The 20,793-nt window shown below is 33.4% G+C and overlaps 1 protein-coding gene across 9 annotated transcripts in view; it reads right to left on the bottom strand.

Annotated features, from left to right (window-relative positions):
- The window catches only part of USP15 (ubiquitin specific peptidase 15), a 115,894-nt gene that overhangs the window by 34,836 nt on the left and 60,265 nt on the right, over positions 1-20,793 (bottom strand). For 6 of the 9 annotated variants that reach the window (XR_009048569.1, XM_057704108.1, XM_057704103.1 and 3 more), the window contains 2 exons: positions 15,026-15,112; positions 9,110-9,254 (listed from right to left, as the gene is read on the bottom strand). Coding sequence is in view for 8 of the 9 variants with exons in the window: in XM_057704108.1 (XP_057560091.1) it covers positions 9,110-9,254; positions 15,026-15,112 (232 nt within the window). In the remaining variant the exon portion in view is untranslated. Of the gene's footprint in view, positions 1-4,747; positions 4,848-9,109; positions 9,255-15,025; positions 15,113-20,793 lie in introns of those variants that run through there. The other 3 variants (XM_057704109.1, XM_057704106.1, XM_057704102.1) reach the window with 3 other exon arrangements.

Here is a 20,793-nt window from a genome sequence, read left to right as displayed (position 1 = left end):
CCCCCCAAACAAGAAAACTAGTCTAGCTGCTCTTAATTCCTTTTCCCTTTTCTCTCTACAATCCCAGAGGAACCCGATCATTTTACTATATAACCCCAGTCATCCATTTTATGCACCATGTAGCTAAACATTGTTAGAGAAAATCTCAAGTGAATAATTTTATACCATTCTAAATTGATGGTCTCCAATCTCAAACGAGATCTCAACACTGCTGAGCAATCTTATTCTTCCGTTCTTAGCTTATGATCTGGTCTTGTACTTTTAGGATAATAGAAGTCATCACAAAACTGGAAACTAGTTGCATCCATAATCCTGTTCTTTTTTTCCTGTTGCAATAGTAGTGTCTTTCCTCCAGTCAAGTGTTGTACTGTAAAGCTTAGTCCTGGGATCTCTTTTAAACAGATGCCCTCACTTCACAGATGCAATCATTCCCCTGATTTTTAATACCATCTACAAACAGCCATACTTTCATTTCCAGCCTGGGCCTCTGGTCTGTATTCCATACTAGAATACCCAACTGTCTATGATGCAGCCACCTGGATGCTTTATGAGCAGGACAAACTGAACATGCCTAAAATTAACTCACAGTCTTCTCCTTACCCTAAACCTACTTCTCCTGTGTCTCTCCTCCCACTGTTAATCATTATGTTCACTTTATGATGTACAAGCCAGAAACCAGACACACTCTTGTGATTTCCTTCACTCTGCATTCATTTGAATGCCTCCTGCAATACATGCCAGACACTGTTTGGGGTGATGGGGCTAGAGCAGCGACTGACACAAAGCCCCTGAGCTCACGGAGCATGAGCTGGGAGCAGGGGGGGGCAGACAATCAAAACCTCATATATGCAGCACATACCAGGTGGCTGCGGAGTGCAGCAGGGCGGTTACCACTGTATACAGAGTGGTGGGGAAGGAGCTGACTGACAATGGAGACCTGATGGAAGTGAGAGAGCAAGGATATAAATATGTGGAGAAAGAACATTCCAGGTACAGGAAATTATACGTTCAGAGACCCCGAGGCAGGAACATTCATGGAATACGGGAAGGGGCTCGTGAGGGTGGAGCAGAGTGAGCATGGAGTAAAGTGGGAGAAAAGAAGACGGAAGCCAGATCACACAGGGCCTTATATTCTCTTTCAAGAACTCTAGTTTTTGCTGAGTGACATGAGAAGGCACTTAGCGATATGGACAGGAGTAACAAGAAGTGCCTTAAGTTTAAAAAGATCGCTCCAGCTGCTCTTTTGAGGATCGACCACAGGGGTTAAGGGTGTAAGCAGAGCAGTCAGCTAGACGATAGCTGCAAGAAACCACGTGAGAGGACAGCATGGACCCTTCCAAGCCTTTGTAATACATTAAAATCCAAATCCCCGCTACGTGATCTGGCTTCGTCTATTTCTTTGAACTTATTTAACCCGCCCCCCCCTTTAAATACTGTCTCACAGGTGGGTCACCTTTGGCTCCTCGAACGTGCCCACCGTGAGGGCTCCGCACAGGCTGCTGCTCCAGCCGACCTCAGCTCTCCCCTGCCTGCCTAACGCCTGCGCCTCGGTCACAGCGCAAACGTTACTTCTGGGGAGCAGGACACCCAGTACAAACGAGGCGCTCTCCCAGCTCTGGTTATACTCACGGCACTGCCCATGTTTTCTTCTCTTCATGGCGCTTAACACATTCACAGTTTCTTTAATGTTTCCCTCCCTTGCTAGACGACAATCCGTGGAAATAGCACTGTTTTGTTCACTATCATATAGTTATTGCCTATCAGAGTGAAAGGCACTTGGTGGGCCCTTGATGACTATTTGCTGAATAAATGAAAGGATGACTTCACACGTATATTTGAAAAAACTTATCCAGCTTGATCACCTATAATATTCTGCAGATAATGCTCTGAATAACTTTAGGTTTGAAAACTTAGTCATCAAAGGAAGAGAAATATCTACCAGTGATATTCAGAGAATGAAAGCAATTCCAGAAGGAGTTCTTAAACTATTTCAAACACACCACCAAATGAGTAAGTGTGTATATAATCTCCCAAGGAAACTGTTTGAATCGTACAACAGTAATACTCCCTTATGGGAGCATCTTGTATTATGGGGGCCATATATTTGGTATAAACATAAAAACATTTTTAATGGTTGCACAAAGATGTGAATATACTTAATACCACTGAACTGTACACTTAAAATAGTTAAAATGGTACATGTTATGTCAGGTATGTGTGACCACAATAAAAACATTTTAAAAGCATTTCTTACAAGTTGATTAGTATAATTATGAAAGATACATTATCTCAGTATATGTGAATAACAGCCCAGTTTTAACTCATTTATTAACTTGTCTAAGTGAATGACAAGTTACTTAAATTTTCCTTGCCTCAACTTCCTCATCAGTGAAATAAGGATACTAGATGCTCTAACCCAGAGGTCTCTGTGAAGAGGAAATTAAGAAAGTGACAATGATATGAAAAACCTTTACTATGCAAAGAAGGGTACTATTACTATCAGAGGATGCAGGTTCACTACTGGGCTGTTAATATTTTAATACGAGTTTATGAGAATTAGTACTTTATTTTAAATATTATTATTAATTAAGCAATGGTTTTCAGCAACCAACTCACTCACCCTCTCCCAGTATAGTATAGTTTACAAATTACTGTAAAGAAGTGACTGGTAACAGCAATTTGCTTCCCTATATACAGTACTTAAAAAAAAACCAAAAAACACTGAACTAAGCATCCATTATTGGCAAAGTGAAAACACTAATGAAGTTGATCACTGATAAAATGCATCACCACAAACTATTTTTACTCACAGATTAAAACAGAAAGATGATCTTAAGTGTGACATTAGAAGAAAAAAAATCTAATAGATGAGGGCCTCTTAGTAATTAATACAGCATAAGCCTCAACCGACCAGAATTTAAATGTATATGTTAGAACAAATAGGCAGAAGACAACAAGCAAGGCTTTACGAGAAATTCAGCATGCCTTTTTCTTTTTTAAGGCTCTATCAGTCCAATATCTTATATTTTCTAGTGATACTCTTCAATAATACCGATTTATAAAATTTAGAATATAAGCCTGATGTACTTTAGAATATTTCAATCATAATGTGTTGAATGATATGCAATACCTTTAATAAAGGAAGAAAATGCATTTTAGAAAAGATGTTGAAATCAGAATGTACTGTTTTTGATTTTTAGGTAACAGAAGTAAATCTGAAACCACTTTTTTGTTTTTTCAGAGGGGGCAAATTTGTAGTTACCATTGCAAATTAAAGATTGACATTTCTTATGTTTTCAATTACAAATATTTTGAATAATTATTAAAATCAATACAAGAAACTTCAGTTTGATTATATCAATAACTGCTGCTATAAATGTTATTAGCACTGCAAGTAATTCTACCTAGTAAGTACAAGGTAAAACAATTCTGTTTTAAAATCAGATGTAATTATTTACAACTTCTTGAAATAAGCCTTTCCCCTGTAATCTGTACCCGTGTCATTTCTTATTGTAGAATTAGGGACTGATAAAACATTAGAAAGTTTATATTAACAGAAACAGAAGCATTAATCCTAGAGAAATTTGTATATTAATTTGGAAGAATGTGAAGAACAGACAAGTAAGATTGTTGGTTAAGAAAGGCATATTTTCGTGAATAGAAATCACTATTATCCAAGTTACAGAGGTACAAGGCCTTCTTTCAGAGATACTGTTTCTGTCCTAGTTATGAAAACTAAATGTTTACAGAACTATGCTATGTATACTCTTTTCCCAAATAATCTGCTTGAGCATTCAGGTTCTCTTTTCGCAGCCCTCTTTCTTTAGGAAGGGATACTTCTCCCTTTCCCTAGTTCAAACAAGGGAGAAGTAAAAACACTGGTGTCTGTGATGAGAAAGTGAATCATAGTTCTAATCCAAGTAAGGTTGTTTCCACTTCTTTACCTTGATCAAAATGACAAGACCCGAGTGAGCTGTCATTTGATAGATAATTAAACATATTTTTGTTGCTAGTTTGCCATGTAATTGTTGGCACACAGTATGAAAGGAACTCAAATAACTGAGTTTAATTGCTTGGAGAGATAAAAACCTGCCCTAGGAATAATATTTGAATTTTTAATCAGCCACATTCTCAGTTTATCAGAAGTCCTCATTTTCTTTAAAATCCTGAACTATTTTTAAAAATTCTTCTGTCTCAGGGTTAGGTGTTTCTTTTTGTGACTGAAACTATGTTCATTTACTCAACTGCAAGTTTGGTTAATTTGAATAAAATCAGAAAGCTCCATGTTACACTGGGTTTCCAAGAGGTTGTTCCAATAAATGCAAAAAGAAAGTCTCAAGGAAAGTGTAGAAAAGCATCACACTTAGTCACATTCAAAGCTATGAAGTACTAGAACATGGAAATAACAGCTTTAGTAATGACTTTTTCACTGCTTTACATTACAATGAGAATCTAGTTTCTTAAAAGATTTCTGCGTAGTATTACTCATTCTAATTCTTTGAAAAAAAACTTTCAACTTTCTACATTCTTCTGAATTGACAGAATGATTTTTTTCCCTATGAACCCAACAGATCATAGGAAAAAGTTGACCTTAAAAATGCTTGGACTCTCAACTGACTCTGCATTGTATGACAGGGACAATGAACAGATCCTTAATTACTATCATTTTTTTCAATGACTTCCTGGAGTCTATGTAAAATAGGAGCCCTATTAACCCAAGTAAAGAATTTGAAAACCACCATCTTACGCCATGCTGCCTTCCAGTGGAAAAGACCACATCACTCTCCTGCTTCAAATCCATCTGAAGAGTTGCTTCTTCCAGGAAGCCAATCATGAGCCTCCTAGTCCTTGACAATGAAAAAGACAAGGGTTGGAGTGCTCCTGAAATCTACTCAACTAACACTAATTAAAATTACCTCCAATAATGCAAAATTTAAAAACCAGACACTCTCTCAATGGAATAATACATTTAGGGCACTAGAAAACGACTGTGTTAACTTATTTGTACCACTGGGACACGGTGGTATATGCCTATAACCATAACTACTCAGGAGGCTGAGGCCAGAGGTAACCTGAACTCAAGAAATCTTAAACTTCTTGCAGATTGGTTACTCACAAGCAGTTCTGTGTTGTTATAGTCCTTGCCTATCAGTACGCCTAGCAGAGCTAAACTAACAAGCTCAGAACCAGAGATGACATACATCACCATCTCAGCATTCTCGCAACAGTGCTAAGTGGAAAACCAGAAGTGCATTCAAGTCTGTCTTCATTCACTAGGTCCAGAAAAAGTGGGATAAGACTTGTAGGAAAGGAGAACAAATAAATACAGGGGCTGCGGATGGTAGAATTTTCCCAGAGTCACTCTGCTTAACTCTTCCAATTTAAAAAAAAGACAGAATAACATCAACCTAATACCCATTCATTTACAATGTGTCAGTCACTAACCTAGGAGCTTTTTACATTCATCAACTCAATCCCCACAAACTCCTAAGATATGGTTACTATTATTTTCCTCACCCTAGAAGAAAAATGAGTTGTAGAAATAACTTATATAATCAGTAAGAGAGACGGTTTCAATCTAGATAGTATTAACTCCATAGTCTGTGCTCCTAACTTATACTGCTAATTTTTAACATGTTCTTTTCTTTAGCCAGAATATGGTTTTTAAACTGTTCCTCAGAGTCCTGCGATCCCATGAGAATGCTTCTGAGGCCATTAAATAGAAGGAAGCAGGTGGGACTCTGGGCACTTCACCCAACCAAAGCAACTTCACTATATCTGTTTAAGTACTGAGGATGCAATTAAACTTTTCACATCAATAAAGAAAAAAATATTTTCATGCTAAAAACTAAAACGTTTGAAAATCACAATATCAAAGCTATAATCTTCATAAGTCAGGATCTATGCCTAAAAGTATCTCACATATTTGCCATGCAGTAAATATTAACTTGATAAATTGAAGTTATATGGCAGTATTATACTCATCAGAAAAATTTAACACTCAGTCATGCCATTAAATCAGAGAAAATCTCAAATATCAATATAATTAAATTGAATAATAACAATAATAATATTAAATCACACTCAGATTGGTGCTTAGTTTTTAATCATAAGCGATCAATTTCATTATCTCAAAGCTACTGACGGGGTCAGCATAACCCATTCTCACATAGAGAAAACAGGTATGCTTTCACACCCATATTTTTAACGATACAGCAATAATTACACTGCCTAATGTACTAATGCCCACTCATTTTTAGAATTACTGAATTAATAAAAGAATTTATATTAAAATTCAAATTATCAGTAGAAATTTTATTTTATAATATTTTCCGAAGTTCATGAATTACCTTCAATTTCACAGAAGTTACAAGAAAACTTGAAGAAAGGCATAATTGAGGAAAAAGTATCTAAAAAAATTATTTAAAAAAATCTACTCTATTAACTATCTTTTACGCTTTTCATCTGTGGACCTAAAAACTTATTACATGGTGTTCATGAAACAGAATAACATAGGCTACTGCCACCATTTTATATTCCCTCCTATGATGAATTTTCAACTTGAGAGCTGACATCTAAAGCAATTGAAAATCATAGATGCTTTAAGAAAATAAAACTGAAGTACAAGCTTTTCTAATTCTGGATTTGGATTAAAAGTCAAAAGCAACAAAAATTAAAACTAATTTTTTCTCTTCCCCAACTTGATTGGAGAGTTTTATTTTAGAGAAAGTACAGTTTCCAAGCAAGATACAGACGTAAAATAATATCCACTGCTTAAAATACTTTGCTAAAGTTTTCATGAAAAATTTTTCTTGCTTTATGATTATTATTAGAACATTACAAACTATCACCATAACAAACCTCACCCTCATGGCTATATCTCAGTTGAAATGAAACATGTAAACGTTAAATATATTAAAAAGGAAGGTCAGCATTAGACATACCAATTTATTGTAATAAAATTGCTTTGAACAGAAGCAAAAACTAAAAATGTAGTTTCTTATACCTTAAGCATATACAAGAAATTTCAACACATGTCCAATCTAGCTCCACATAGCTGACTAGAATATTTCATTTTAATACTCATTTTTGAGAAAGTTAGTTAATCGTATGGAGACAACACTAAATAGACTATAACAAAGGCACAGGAAACTAGAATGTAATATTGCCTTAAAGGGAATTTAGTTTAAATGTAAGCCAGAGACTCTCATGAATGATTAGCATGAACACTAACTCTTGTTCTAACATACTCAAATTTTTTATGCTTATGCTATTAAATTTTTAATGAAAAACCTATTCTTAATCCTTATGAAAAAGCAACAAGATGGTTTTCCCTACCAGAATATTAAAACAAAAACAAAACCCAAAAGACCTCAAGATATTTAGCCTCCAGAACCAAAGTAACTTTGGTAGTGCAAGGATAAGCAGTTGTATAAAAATTAATATAATTGGTGATACAAGAAAGGGTTTTCTGACACTAATATAACTACCATTTATATAAAACATTTTCCAGAGATGGTGCTAAAGATGATTTTTCAGTGATTAGGTGGGGCAGTCCAACAAATATCCAAACAAAATTACAATATATCTGGCCTGACCCTATCTCTGAAAACAGGCTCAGCACCCACGTACTTTACTTAGCTTTCTAAATAACTGTCAGGATAACAATATGTTTTGGCTTGCTCTTCTCAGCTGAGTTCCCTTTCTCCTCTTCCAGAAAATAAAGATAAAATATCTTAAAATTTAATTGTCTAACTAGCACTAGGATCCTAGAAAAAAAAAATCTGGATAAAGTAATTCACATTAAAGTATAAGCAACATTACTCATCAAAGGTTTAAAGGAATAGTTTATTAACCTACACAGTATCTGCTCGAGCAGATAGGCTATTTCCTGGGTGGCTCAACTCTAAACCAAGATATCAGAAATTAATCAATTATACACCCTAGTGCATGTCTAAAAAAGTTGCCAGCTCCTGGTCAAGAGTTATGACAGTTAAATTCTAAATTTTCAAGAATGCTATAAAGACAATGGTTAATTTAGGAAACAAATGGATTAAAGACAACATACAAAGGGTTTACTTAGAATTTTGGATGATAAAGAGCCCTATACTTTTCTCAGATAGTCAAAAAGATTTGCAACCATGTCCTTATCAATCCATATCTGTATTTAATCTATATCTTTGGAGGGTATCCCCTGGGCATAGGAGATTCAGTTAAAATACAAAGAGAGAACAGAATACTGCAGATTTAAAAATAAAAATTCAGAATTGCAAAAGAACCAAAACCAAAACCAAAAAACCAAAAGGTTAAAATCCAAATATCAAAATAGTAGACCATTACTTTGGGCTTTCTGAAACAGAATTTTATTTATAAAAGGGGAATAAATAAGTAGCTCTCATTTTATGCACAGTGACAGTGATATTAAAGTATATGTAGATCTTGTTACTTCAAAATCAATCAAGGACATAAATATTTCACAAGTAAAGTTGGAAGAGGGTACAGACAGAGCAGGAAGAAAAGGGAAGCTCTACGGAGAGACAAAGGGGAGAAAAGGGCAGTGACCTCTTATGTCCCCAATTTGAAAGAGTATGAAGGGAAAGTGATTTGTAAAATATGTATACAAAATGTTCATAAATTTTATTTTTAAAAATCTTAATTCCACATTAAGGTTAAAAAAAGATTTAAAAATAATTTTATTTAGAATTAGAACACTGCTGACCATAAAATAATCATTCTCTGAAATTCCCACCAATGTCTAAAAAAGAACAAGAGACTTCATGTAAAGGAGAGATCTCACTAGCTTTTTGTTCTTCTCAGAGAGCCTAGGTTTTCTGTTTGAAATTACTGATATATTTTTGCATGAACTTATATTTAATCTTCTACTATGCGATCATCAATCATATGCCACCTAACTGAGAATCATGATAAGATATTCTACAAGCAGCATCAGAATGCATGAATCAAATGTGCATGCTTAAATCTTCCATGAAAACACAAACTCTCCAAACACATGATACTCATGTTCTGACATGTAAAACCCAACTCTATTCCTCTTGTATTCCTGATTTCCATAAAACACGTGAGTTTCACTTTGTTTGGAAAGACCTACCTGAATAGCTGAGTTCATGAAACATGTATTTCCCAAGTTACTTAGGCCACAGAGGCCTGGCTGTTCATTGTTTCTTCCAGGTTCTGAATAATCATAGTTCTTATAAGCAGTATATGATGGGAGACAATAATTTGAGTTTTTCACACTGGAAGAAAACAAAAAATGTTTTTCATAATGCAGCCAATTATCATATAGTTATAATGGACAGAGTACTTTAAACCCATCTGAGATAGGTGGTCAGTCATTAATTCTTTTATAAAGCACTTAACTCAGGTACTTTTAACATGAACCTAATTCAAAATAACCCCCTTAACTAATATACTCCTCATTCAATCCACAGAATCATGGCATCATATACCACACCAACCAATACAGACCACAATGTATCTTTCCACCCTTGATTAACTGGAGCAGCTTCACAGCTCGCTCCATTCTTCATGGCTCCATCAAATTTAAAACAGTCAGATTTTAAACACCACCCGCAGCAATAAATCATCGCATTTATGTCCCTTTTACATCCTGCTACTCTAATAGAGTGAGAACAGTAGAAACAGGAAGAGTTGTGCTTTAGTAACTGGTGAGAGAGGAGATTTCCAGGGGCTCTGTGACATCACTGTTCTGATGCACTGAAGATTCTATTCATAGTATTCTATGCTAGACCAGCAAAATCTAGTATTCAAATGCAGAAAACTACCTGGAGTGATCAGGAATGCAAAAATGAAATGATTCTAAGCAAGTACCTTTAGGTATTATTATTATAGAAAGAATCTCCTAGTTTGTTAGAGTAACTCAGTTTATTTAACCAGATAAATACAACCTTAGGATAATTTGTACTATGAGTACAATAAATATTAATCTTAAAAAAAAGACTACATAATATTCAACCTTAGAGAATCAGGGTAATTTTACAAAGAACTAAGAAAAGTCGGTAAGTTAGATCCCTTCTTCTTTTTCATGTAACAAAAAAATATTTGTGGAAAAGGATGGATTCTTCCTTAATTTTTAATAGGTTATCTTATATTTATGATGGATGCTTTGGATATAACTCAAAAGCATACTTTGAATCATTATTTTTTAATTCATTAGAACAAACCTGAACAAGAATCAAGGTTATTTGTTAAAAGCAAATAATGATGTAAATAAAAGAATACAAATAAACATGGTAAATCAGTAACTCTGACGATCTCAACTGGCTACAATTTATTCCTCATATTTTGTTTAAACAGTTTTACTTACAATTTCAAATACTTTTTATTGTAGCTTCTATACTTTCATTTTATAATTTTAATAGTTTAAATGAACTGTACTACCTTACTGCCTGTTCTAACAAAGCCTTTAGTAAACATACACACCCAACAAACCATCAGGTAAAACACACAAAAACCATATCAACCAAAAATTACATACACAACGCTATCCCACTAATATTTTTGTAATTTTAAGAAAACATCCCCCCTTCATCACAAATAAAAGATCAACTCTCAGACAAAAAAAAAAAAAAAAAAAAAAAAAGGTTCCAGCATCTTTTGGATTCTGCAGATCACCAGCCTTATAATTCACATTTTATTTTATATTACCAGTAACTAATAAAGTGCAAGGCACCTATTAGCAATTCAATATATGTGCACTGAATGACTGGATTCTCGAATCTAACTTCGAGGACATGTAACAAAAAACTGAATCTCGTTTTTCTTTTATTCCTTTAAGAAGTGCTTAAAATCAAGGTCTGCTATATATTACAAAAATACAAAGCCAACATTTTCAACATGTTAAAAAAACCCCACATATATCAGCTATAAAATTAAAATAAAACTTAGGTCAGAGTACAGAAGGAAAGTATGCCCAAATGCATGCCATGCTCACGCACACACACACGTCCTGACAGACACCCATGCAAGTGAAAACACTAAAAGCACATGTATATACTTATTCCATATTCTGAAATCTGCCCCTCCCCGGCACCCCAATAACACAAATGAATGCTGAAAGCTCAACTCTTCTTTGTGGCAACAGGATGGAGATTATTGGAATAGGGATTCCTATTTACTGAATAAAGAACATAAACCTTATATGCAAAAGTAGTGTTTGGTTTTGTCTTTTAAGATCTGAATCCTTAAAGGATATCTACATTTTAGTTTAAATGACCGGATAAGTACAAACCTTGTTCAAAGACTGAGATGGTAGTCTAGATGCTCAATGAAAATAATGAAAACTAACCAATTAAAAATATTTCAATACCATCTTCACTGATCACTTATAATCTACATCTTATGTGCTCTTTACATCCAATAAAGTCTGTCGTGGAAAATTCCAAAACCAACAGCTCTTTAAACACTTTGACAAAGTACATGGAAACCTAAGCCCTAAAGACAGCCTTTATATCTTTCACAACTACTTCTGCTATTTTTTTTTCTAAAGATTGTAAGCTAGTCCTTGTGCCATAAGGTTATGCTACTTTGCAAAAATAAATTTGCCAGTAATCTTAATGCTATACTAGATTAATTCTGTATTATAAATCTATCATTTTAAATGAATACACATTAAAAGTAACTTTTTTTAGTAAATTGAGCATTTGTCTTTCTTTAAATATTTAAAACTGACTTTGCAATTACCATTTATACTTAACATTATAAATCTATAATTTAATCCTCATAACTATAATTACGCTCACTTTGCAGTTAATGAAATGATGCTTTCAGCAACTAATTTGTCAAAAACCAGAAGGCTAGTCTCTGGCAGTCTCCAAAATCCAGTTCCTTTTTTTTTCATTGCTTAATCTCTTACAGGGAGTCATTTCCATTTCAAATAAAAGAGCACTAAATGAATTAACAGAAAAATAGAATGTGCCCTGATGTGGAATGCCATGAGCTGAGACAATAAATACATTAAAGAGATCTTTTAAATGCAGTATTATAGCAAAGCAAATGTAGCAAGACAGAAGAAAAGTGAGGGGAGTAGAAAGACTTTGGTACATATTAAAAATGTACTTAAATTATAGTTGAATTAATACTGTATGGATTAACAAGTAAAACTACTACACAGGGTGAACAAACAATACTCTGGCATCTGATTCTTCATAATAACAGTCTTTCATAAAAACTTAAGTTTTATTAAACTTAAATGAAATAATTCCCAGTATACTTTATTACTTTTATAACAAATATTCTTATTTCTGAAAATGAAAACTCTGTATCTTAATAATTTATCAGTTAAGTCTTGAATTCGCAAATAAATGCCATATAAACTTGTGTGTCACAACTACTGATTTTAATATGTGCTTTACACTTGCAATATCTCTCCACATACATGAAGTTTCATAAATGTACTTATTTGTACATAACTGTACATAAATGTACTTAAAAGGTCATTACCTATTTTACATACTTTTAATTAAAGAAACTATGCTATTTCCATTTGAAGTCTTAAGCAGCTACTTATTTCCACAAGTTGAAAAGAAAGTCAAGAAATAAATTTGATGTGAGGTAATTGTTTAAATATGATAACATTAATTCAAGTTTTTAAAGTTAAAAAAAAAAAACTCTCCATTTTATAAATGTTTAAGATTTTGTTCCTTACTAAGAAAGGTAAGTTTTAGTTTTAAGCAAGGTGGTACTAGTAGCTATTTGCTATTAAAATTTCCTAATATGAAAGGACTATTTCAGTGTCTAAAACAGACAAATATAAATAGCTAAAAATATAACCTAGTCATAGGAGTAGAATCATTAATCATGTTTTAAACTTAAGAAAACACTCCAATTCTTCTCTTAATATTTTCTGCAGTCAGAGGTTTTGAGATCAGATTGTACTATCATATTTTTACTATGACAAGGAAACAAAAACAGAAGCACCAGATCACTTACACTAATATGGCGACTCTGGTCAAAACACAGTCTTGTTCAATACAGTCTACAATGCTTAAAACAAAATCTCTCCAAAGAATAACTAACCATAAATACATGTTATACTCAGAACCAAATTCTTTTCTAGTAAATGTGGGAGCCATCTGCAATTGGCAGAAACACAAATAATATTATCTCATATGAGAAAATTACTTTTGATGAATTAAATTAAAAGATACCATGTAAAATACAAACCAGATTACAGGAGGATATTTCCTTTCACTCTTTTGCTTGTGGACATTTTTAAATAGAAGAGAACATACTACACGGCAATTTTGGATATCCAGTGTCTTCAATATTTCACTATTATACTACAGTGCACATATCTTGCTGCTATTGAATAAGGAATAGATGTTTTAAATCTTCTTGATACATACAGCAAATTCTTTTCTAGAAAAGCTGGACTAATACTCCAACCATTCAAACCAGAATGCTTAGAACAGATATCACCACGTAATTTTTCCCAATGAGATTGAGGCGGGGGGTGGGGGTCAGGGGTGCGGGGGGTGGGGGTCAGGGGTAGGGGGGAAGGAGTGGATGGAGTTGTTTATGTTTATAATTTACATATCTCTAGTTAGTAGTGAATTTGAACATTTAAAATGTTTATTTTAATTCTTTTATTTTTATTGCCCAGCTGCATCATTTACCACTTTTCTAGTTGTCTTAAAAAATTTCTCAATGATTTTTATGAGCTTGATATATTAAGAATATTTGCCCTTCATTCACATTTGTAGCAAGAATTTTTTCCATTTATTTGCCTTTTAATTTTTACATGCCTGACAAAATTTTAAAGTTTTAAAGAGAAATTCTTAATAGCAATCCAATTTTTCCAATAGCATTTCCTAGATAATCTGCCCATTCTCCATTAGTCTAGAATACTTTTTGCTCACATTACATTCTTTTACATATAAAGGTCTGTTTCTGGGCTGTCTTTTCTATTCCACTGATCTGGAGGTATATTCTTAGATTAGTACTATGCTGTTTGAATTCTTATATCTTTAAAACAGGTTGTGATATTTAGTAGGATTAATCCTTTCTCATTGTTTTTCCATTCCAAAGTTATTTTGGCTATTCTTACATATTTATAATCCAGATGTATGCTAAAATTACAATCATTTTGTCAAGCCCCACACCTCCATATGAATTTTGGTGCTGTTTATAAGATTATTTCACAAATAGTTTCAGACGTTTTGAATTTACTCTTTGGAATAATCAGATGCCATTTATGAACTGGACAAGCATTGTAAATACCCGACTACATAAATACTGTAAACCTAATACATAAACTACGAGGTGTATATCCAAGAGGTAAAAGGATGATAACAATCTCTGAATTAAAGTTCTTCCCATAACTGACTGGACTAATTATAAATAAAGTTTTCTTTTTCTATAAAACCATGCCAATTTTCAAGGTAATACTTCCATGTCAGATGTTATAGTGAATCCCAAGTGACTTTGAATCCTTTTTCTTATACCAATATAGCACACACACTCATGTAATTTTTATAAATCCCAAGATTCTGAGTATTATTCACAATGGGGCAACGGAATTGTTTCTCCAAACTTTTAAAGAAAAAGTAATTTCCTTTTTAATAAATATAAAAATCTGTGTATGCCTTCCAGCCGAGAATCACTGATACACACTTAAAAAATACTATATATTGTCTGTGATTACATGTCTAGTTCTAAAATGACATCTGAAATTTATACTCTTCCTAAAAATTTGAATTCTAACAACTTCTATATATATTTCAATAATTAGTGTTTAGAATATGAAATTCTAAAAGTGATTTATTTCTTTTTTAGTAAATTATTGTAGTATATATATTAAATCAAAAAGTTTATACCTCTGCTTGCTTTCTTGTGAAGTTACTCCTGGAAGAACTGACCAGTGATTTAAAAGAAAATCAATTTTAATGCATTAAAACTTTTATCCTAAATTTTAGATACAAGAGATTTTTTGCAACCACAATAGGGCGATCAATTAAACAAAGAGTTTTTAAGATTCAGTGCTTACTTTCTGTTGTTGATGTTGTTATAATTATTTGATAGAGATGAAGGAGAGATCTTTGGTAAAGTTGAAAAATTGGATGCACCTGGGGACCTTTGAAAATATGAAAATGTTAAATTAGATAAAAAATGCTGAATCTTGAAATTAATTATGAAATAAAGAAAAGAACTAACAGATGACAATGTATGTAGTAAATGAATGCTGGAAAAGAGATTTATGAACAAAATCACCATATATCCTTTGGTTTTCAATTTCCAATGTATTCGTTCACATAAAAAATAATGGTGTATAAGGGAACTATTTTCAAAAGAAATCTATCAAATTAAATATAAAACTCGATATTATTCTTATCAATCTACTAATGCAATACACCCATTTCTGAGCTCAGGTAACCATTATTAATATTTTACAATCAATACTTTCCTTAAGTCAATGGAATTAAAATATTAATTTTTAAAGGAAGCATGTAGAAGAAATGCAATTTGTGTCTCAGTAGGCACCATGGCATTCTAACTATACACAACACTGACACAGATATCAGAGAATTTACCAATTTTTAAAAGTGTAATAAGGCAAGAGGGATGAAACAGCAAAGAGAATTCCAAATATAACCCCAAGAAGCAATTTTTGGCCAAAGTTATCCCTGCAAAAACTGAACAGATATGAATCTGACTATGCATTACACACCTCACTGATTCAGAATCTTTTTGGAGAAATCTCAATTACTAATGGCTTTTAATCAACAAATATGCTTTAAAGGCATGATTTATAGTAAACAAGTCCATTATATAGGAATGATTAAAGTACTTAAAAGTCTTTGAAAGACTTAATTTCCCTTGTAATTTTGTATACAATTTAAATTTACTAGGCAACATCTGGGCCATGGGCTGTAAGAAGCTAATACTTTCAGTCCACTATCTCAGTCATCATAAATTCTAAATTAGTGAGGCACAAAGTGATTACTGTTTAAAAATTATTTTACTTCCTCTACTCAGGTGCTAATGAACAGCAAAATGGTCAATGGGCAGGAAAGTATAATCCACAAAATTTGCCTTCAGGTAATTTGGATTTCGCTAAATTAAGTACTGGCTAAAAATTTCTTACATATAAAATTTTATTTAACTTTTGAAGTTTCATATATTATGAAATCTTGGTAAAAGTGTTTTTTCTCTTTTCATTTTAAAGGAGGTTTTTTTGTTGTTGTTGACGCAGGTTATATACAGGTAGATTACATTAAGTGGGACTTCTATTTACTGCCTTTCGGATGGAAGACCCTTACAAGACTTTATTTAACTGTACTAAGCTCGAAACAAAAAATACAATCAACCAAGTTTTAAAATAAAGCAATGCAGAAAACACATTTAAAAGGTAATTTTAATATACTAATATTTTAAGGAACTAATTTTAAACTATTAATAGAAATACAGAAGTATTCTGACATTTTCTGCCTTTGTGTTAAGAATGCTAAATTAGGAAAACAATCTAAAAACACTGAGATTGAGTTATAATAAATTAAGGAGGTTAATTTTTCAAAGTGTGATCCATTTAACTACAATTTAATGCGATTCACTACAACTTTTCAGGTATACAGAGAGAAACTGAAATATTCCCTTGAGTTTTACTTATAGTAAAAATTATGAAAATAAAGATTATTACTTTATTATATTTGTTATATTTATTACATATTATATATGGCAGAGGCATATATATATACTTTTTTTTCCTTTTCTGCCCATCTGTGGCCTTTTTTACTATTCATTAGCAACTCTACCCCAAAACAATATTAGAAGTTTCTATGAAATTCATTAAAACACTCAAACATTTATTAAAAGATTACATTATGCCTTGCCCTTGTTAAGTACTAGAAATACAAAGACAGACACAGTTCCTGATCTCAAACAGCTCATCATCTAGTAGAGAAAAATGATACAAGCAAAATAACTATTAAAACAGTGTAAGTCCTAAAACAAATTTTAAAATTATAACAAAAAGTCAAATTTTGTGGGGAGTAACATGAAGTGATGTTAAAACGATGCGCACAGTTGGAGGGGTAGGTGGAAACTGGAAAGTCAGAGTACAGGTGGAAAGAATAGCATGTGAAAATGTGTGGAACTACAGAAACCATGATGTGTTTTGGGAATTACTAATAAATTGGCTGAAAAAGTAGGAATTATGTAGGGATAGGAACAGAGGTTAGTAAGGTAGGTATGATAATAAAGAACCTTTTATGTTCTCTGAAGGAATCTGGATTTTATCCAATTGTGCTACAGCCTGTTGAAAGATTTTAAGAGAATCACCATAATCAGATCTGTATTCTAGAAACGTAACTCTTGAGGAAGAGAAAGACTGAAGACTGGGAGAGCATTCAATAGGCTATGAAAACAACAACGGTTGGGACAATAAAGGCTGGGACTAAGACAGTGGAGTGGGCAACATGTCCTGGAGGTTTAGGAAGCTGCTCTCACAGTACAGTCCACGGGCACTGAGGAGGCTACAAGATCCTGGCAGGGCACCTGTCCATGAGGTCACAATTATTTTCATAAAAACAACAACATGTTAGTTAAATATTATCTGACCTCCTTCACTGAGTGGACATTTGCACTAGTACAAAAACAGTGGTAGGTAAAACTGCGCAGTGTCAAGGAAGGACTTTTACAGAGATTACAACATGAATGATGTCCCCAAGAGCCGTGCAGTATGCAACGTGCACAAGGAGGCAGCCCTGGAGAGGAGGAGAGCCAGAAAGCCAGAGGGTTGGTCAGAGAGGAGAAAATAGTCTGTGAAAAACTGTGGTATCACGGATTCAAAATAAGAGAAGTTCTTTAGGAGACAGTTATCAAAAAGAAGTATTAAAGAGAGGTCAAATAAACTAGGCGTAAAAAAAAGTGACATAAAGGACTTTGTTGACTTCTGAATAGGTGGTAAGGAATAGTAAGAAGTGCCTTTTTAAAGAAGTTAGCTATCAAAGAAAAACTAAATGGTGTTCAGAGGAAGCTGATGGTCTTGTTTTTAAAGATGGGAGAGATTTGTTTATATCTATAGGTTAGCAAGGAAGATGATACTGGAAAAGAAACAAAAGCATGAACTAGTGTTAACTGAGTGTCTGCTATATGTGTGGTATGCTAAGCATTTACATTTACAGGAGAGAAGAGGTAATGAAAGATAAGCAAGGTCTAGGAAACAGGAGAGATTGGTGGGTTTTTTTTTTTTTTTGGCAGTTTATTTATTTATTTATTATTTTTTGGGGGGTACACCAAGTTCAATCATCTGTTTTTATACACATATCCCCGCATTCCCTCCCTCCCTCCCTCGACTCCCCCCCCCCCCTCGAGTCCCCCCCACCCTCCCTGTCCCACTCCTCTAAGGCATCGTCCATCCTCGAAGGAGAGATTGTCCTTAAAGAGCACACAGATCAGAGAGAACAGGATGGATGTGGTCCACAGCTAAATAGAAAGTATGATAACACTTTTTAAATCCTGTTACAAACATTATTAATAGTTAGATCAATTATCTATTTTGATTCAACTTCTGACCTAGATTACACATAGCCCAATCTAGCTAACGTCTGTGGAGTTAATTTGGGTGTTGACTAGGCAATCTGTGGATTATAACCTTAACTCTTTAATTCTCTCTGATATAATTTGGAAATGACACTGTTTATTAGCAACTTTGCACTAGTAGCTTTCTAAAGAGATGAGTGAAAAAATGCTTAAAGCATTGTACATAAACTAGATGCTAAACCAGTTATCTAGTGTTAAACTAATTTTGGCTAGTTTGGGCTAAGTGTAATGTAAGGCAGTGCATCGTTTCTTAACAAGACAGAAAAAGGTAAAACATCAGTTTAGCTGAAATGATTTCATGAAGAGAAAATTAAACTTCACCCCTGACAACTGAAAGCAGTATTTTAATTCCCCTATTCCCAATGTTTCAACTACAAGCCTGCAATTCAAGGCTAAGTTGAACTTCCTGCTTGAACAGAAAAATACAGCTTATTCTCGGTAAGTTACCTAAATATTCAACACACATGGAAATCTAATACCACACTGAGCAATCAAAATATAGAGAAGTTAAGTCTGAATGCTGACATAGTAAAATAGTTACTTAAAACTTTTTATAGTTATTTTCAAACTGGACATAAAGCAACCCAAATTTGTAAAATTTAACATTATAAAACAAAAACTATCTTATTAAGAAAAACAAGACCGACCTTCAACTTTCCCCATTTCTAACAATCATCCTAGGGTAAGTTCTTAGAGAAAAAGAAATATATATCTCTTGAAACACGGAGCACTTTTACTCTTGTAAGACACAGATTAGTTCACTTCAACAAGCATTTGCTATGCGCCTCCCCTCTGTCAGGTAAGGTGTCAAACACCAAAGAAAATGTAAGGAAATTGATATATAAAGTGCTTCTCAGAACTTAATCTTCGTTCCTCATTTTGACTCTATACGGTATTTAACAAACAGTCCACCTAAAACACATAAAATTAGTTACTTGTCTTCAGCCATTATCAACCTCAACACCAAAACTACAACCCATTTTATTTTTGCTGTCTTATTGTAGATATTTCCAAATATACACAAGTCCTCAGGTACCCATTCAGCTTCAAAAACTGACATTCTACCACTTTTATCTATAATTCCCTCAGTCTCTGTCGGCAGTCCTTCATGTTTTTGCTGGATATTAAAGTAAATCCCAGACATTTATAATTTCATCTGTAAACACTACAGCATGCATCCCTAGCAGGTAAGAAATCTTTTTGATACTACTGTCTGTCCCCATCTAATACTCAGTTCATGTTCACACTTTTTCCCCAACTGTCTCAAAAACTGGTTAGTTTGAATCAGGATTCAAAATAAGCCCATATATTTGCAGATCAATTTTAGAAACTTCAAAAGCCCTTATTGCCCCTACCAGCTAACTTCTCTGGTTTCATTTTACTATGACTATGTTTATTTTCCACTTGTCCTGACTTTTGTATCTATTCATATAGTTAACCGTGTTACTGTAAATTTCTCAAATCCTTTTTTGGAACAAACCAGGGGAGAAAGGAAGAAATAAAATATCTAATAATTATTTGTGAGTACCTATGAATCAAACATCTATATGAGAACTGAATACTTAAGTTACATTCATTTATGCATATTTCACTATGCATGAAATATACTATCTAAATACCCTAACTTCAATTAAATTTGGAATAGCTTCTAAGTAGTGAATCTAAAACTAATTAATAAGCTTGATTGTGATCATGCTCTTTTTGGTAAAACTTGGAGACAAAGGTTATACATTAAAGGTTATATATTATCTTACCACAACAAAAAGAAAGTACAGTGTTTACATGAAGGAAAGATTTATTTAATTGATGCATATTTTCAGCATTTCAAAGGACAATCTGCATACACATTCAAGATTTTAATGAATATTAAACTGAGGAACCAAACAGAGTTATGGGAAGTATGTGTTTATGTACAGGCACATTCCAAAAAAATGCTTGGAGTTTGGACCACTAAAATAAAATAACCAGAAAAAAACAGTTTATCGGTAAATAGCAGTACACCAGAACTTCATTCTGCCATTATGCTGCCTTCATCATTAGGTGACAAATACTCAGGAAAGGATGTATATATTTAAATAACAGATTTATATACAATTTCTTTTTCTCTCCAGGAATCCTGCCTTTCCAACCAAGTTACACCTTAGTTATCTTTCTTCTTTCAGTACATTACATGATGAGTGACCTATACCAGGTGTTCCATTTTCTGACTAGGTA

Source organism: Hippopotamus amphibius, chromosome 12 (assembly GCF_030028045.1).
Source record: "Hippopotamus amphibius kiboko isolate mHipAmp2 chromosome 12, mHipAmp2.hap2, whole genome shotgun sequence".
Classification (NCBI taxonomy): domain Eukaryota; kingdom Metazoa; phylum Chordata; class Mammalia; order Artiodactyla; family Hippopotamidae; genus Hippopotamus; species Hippopotamus amphibius.
This window is presented reverse-complemented; position numbering and strand designations above follow the sequence as displayed.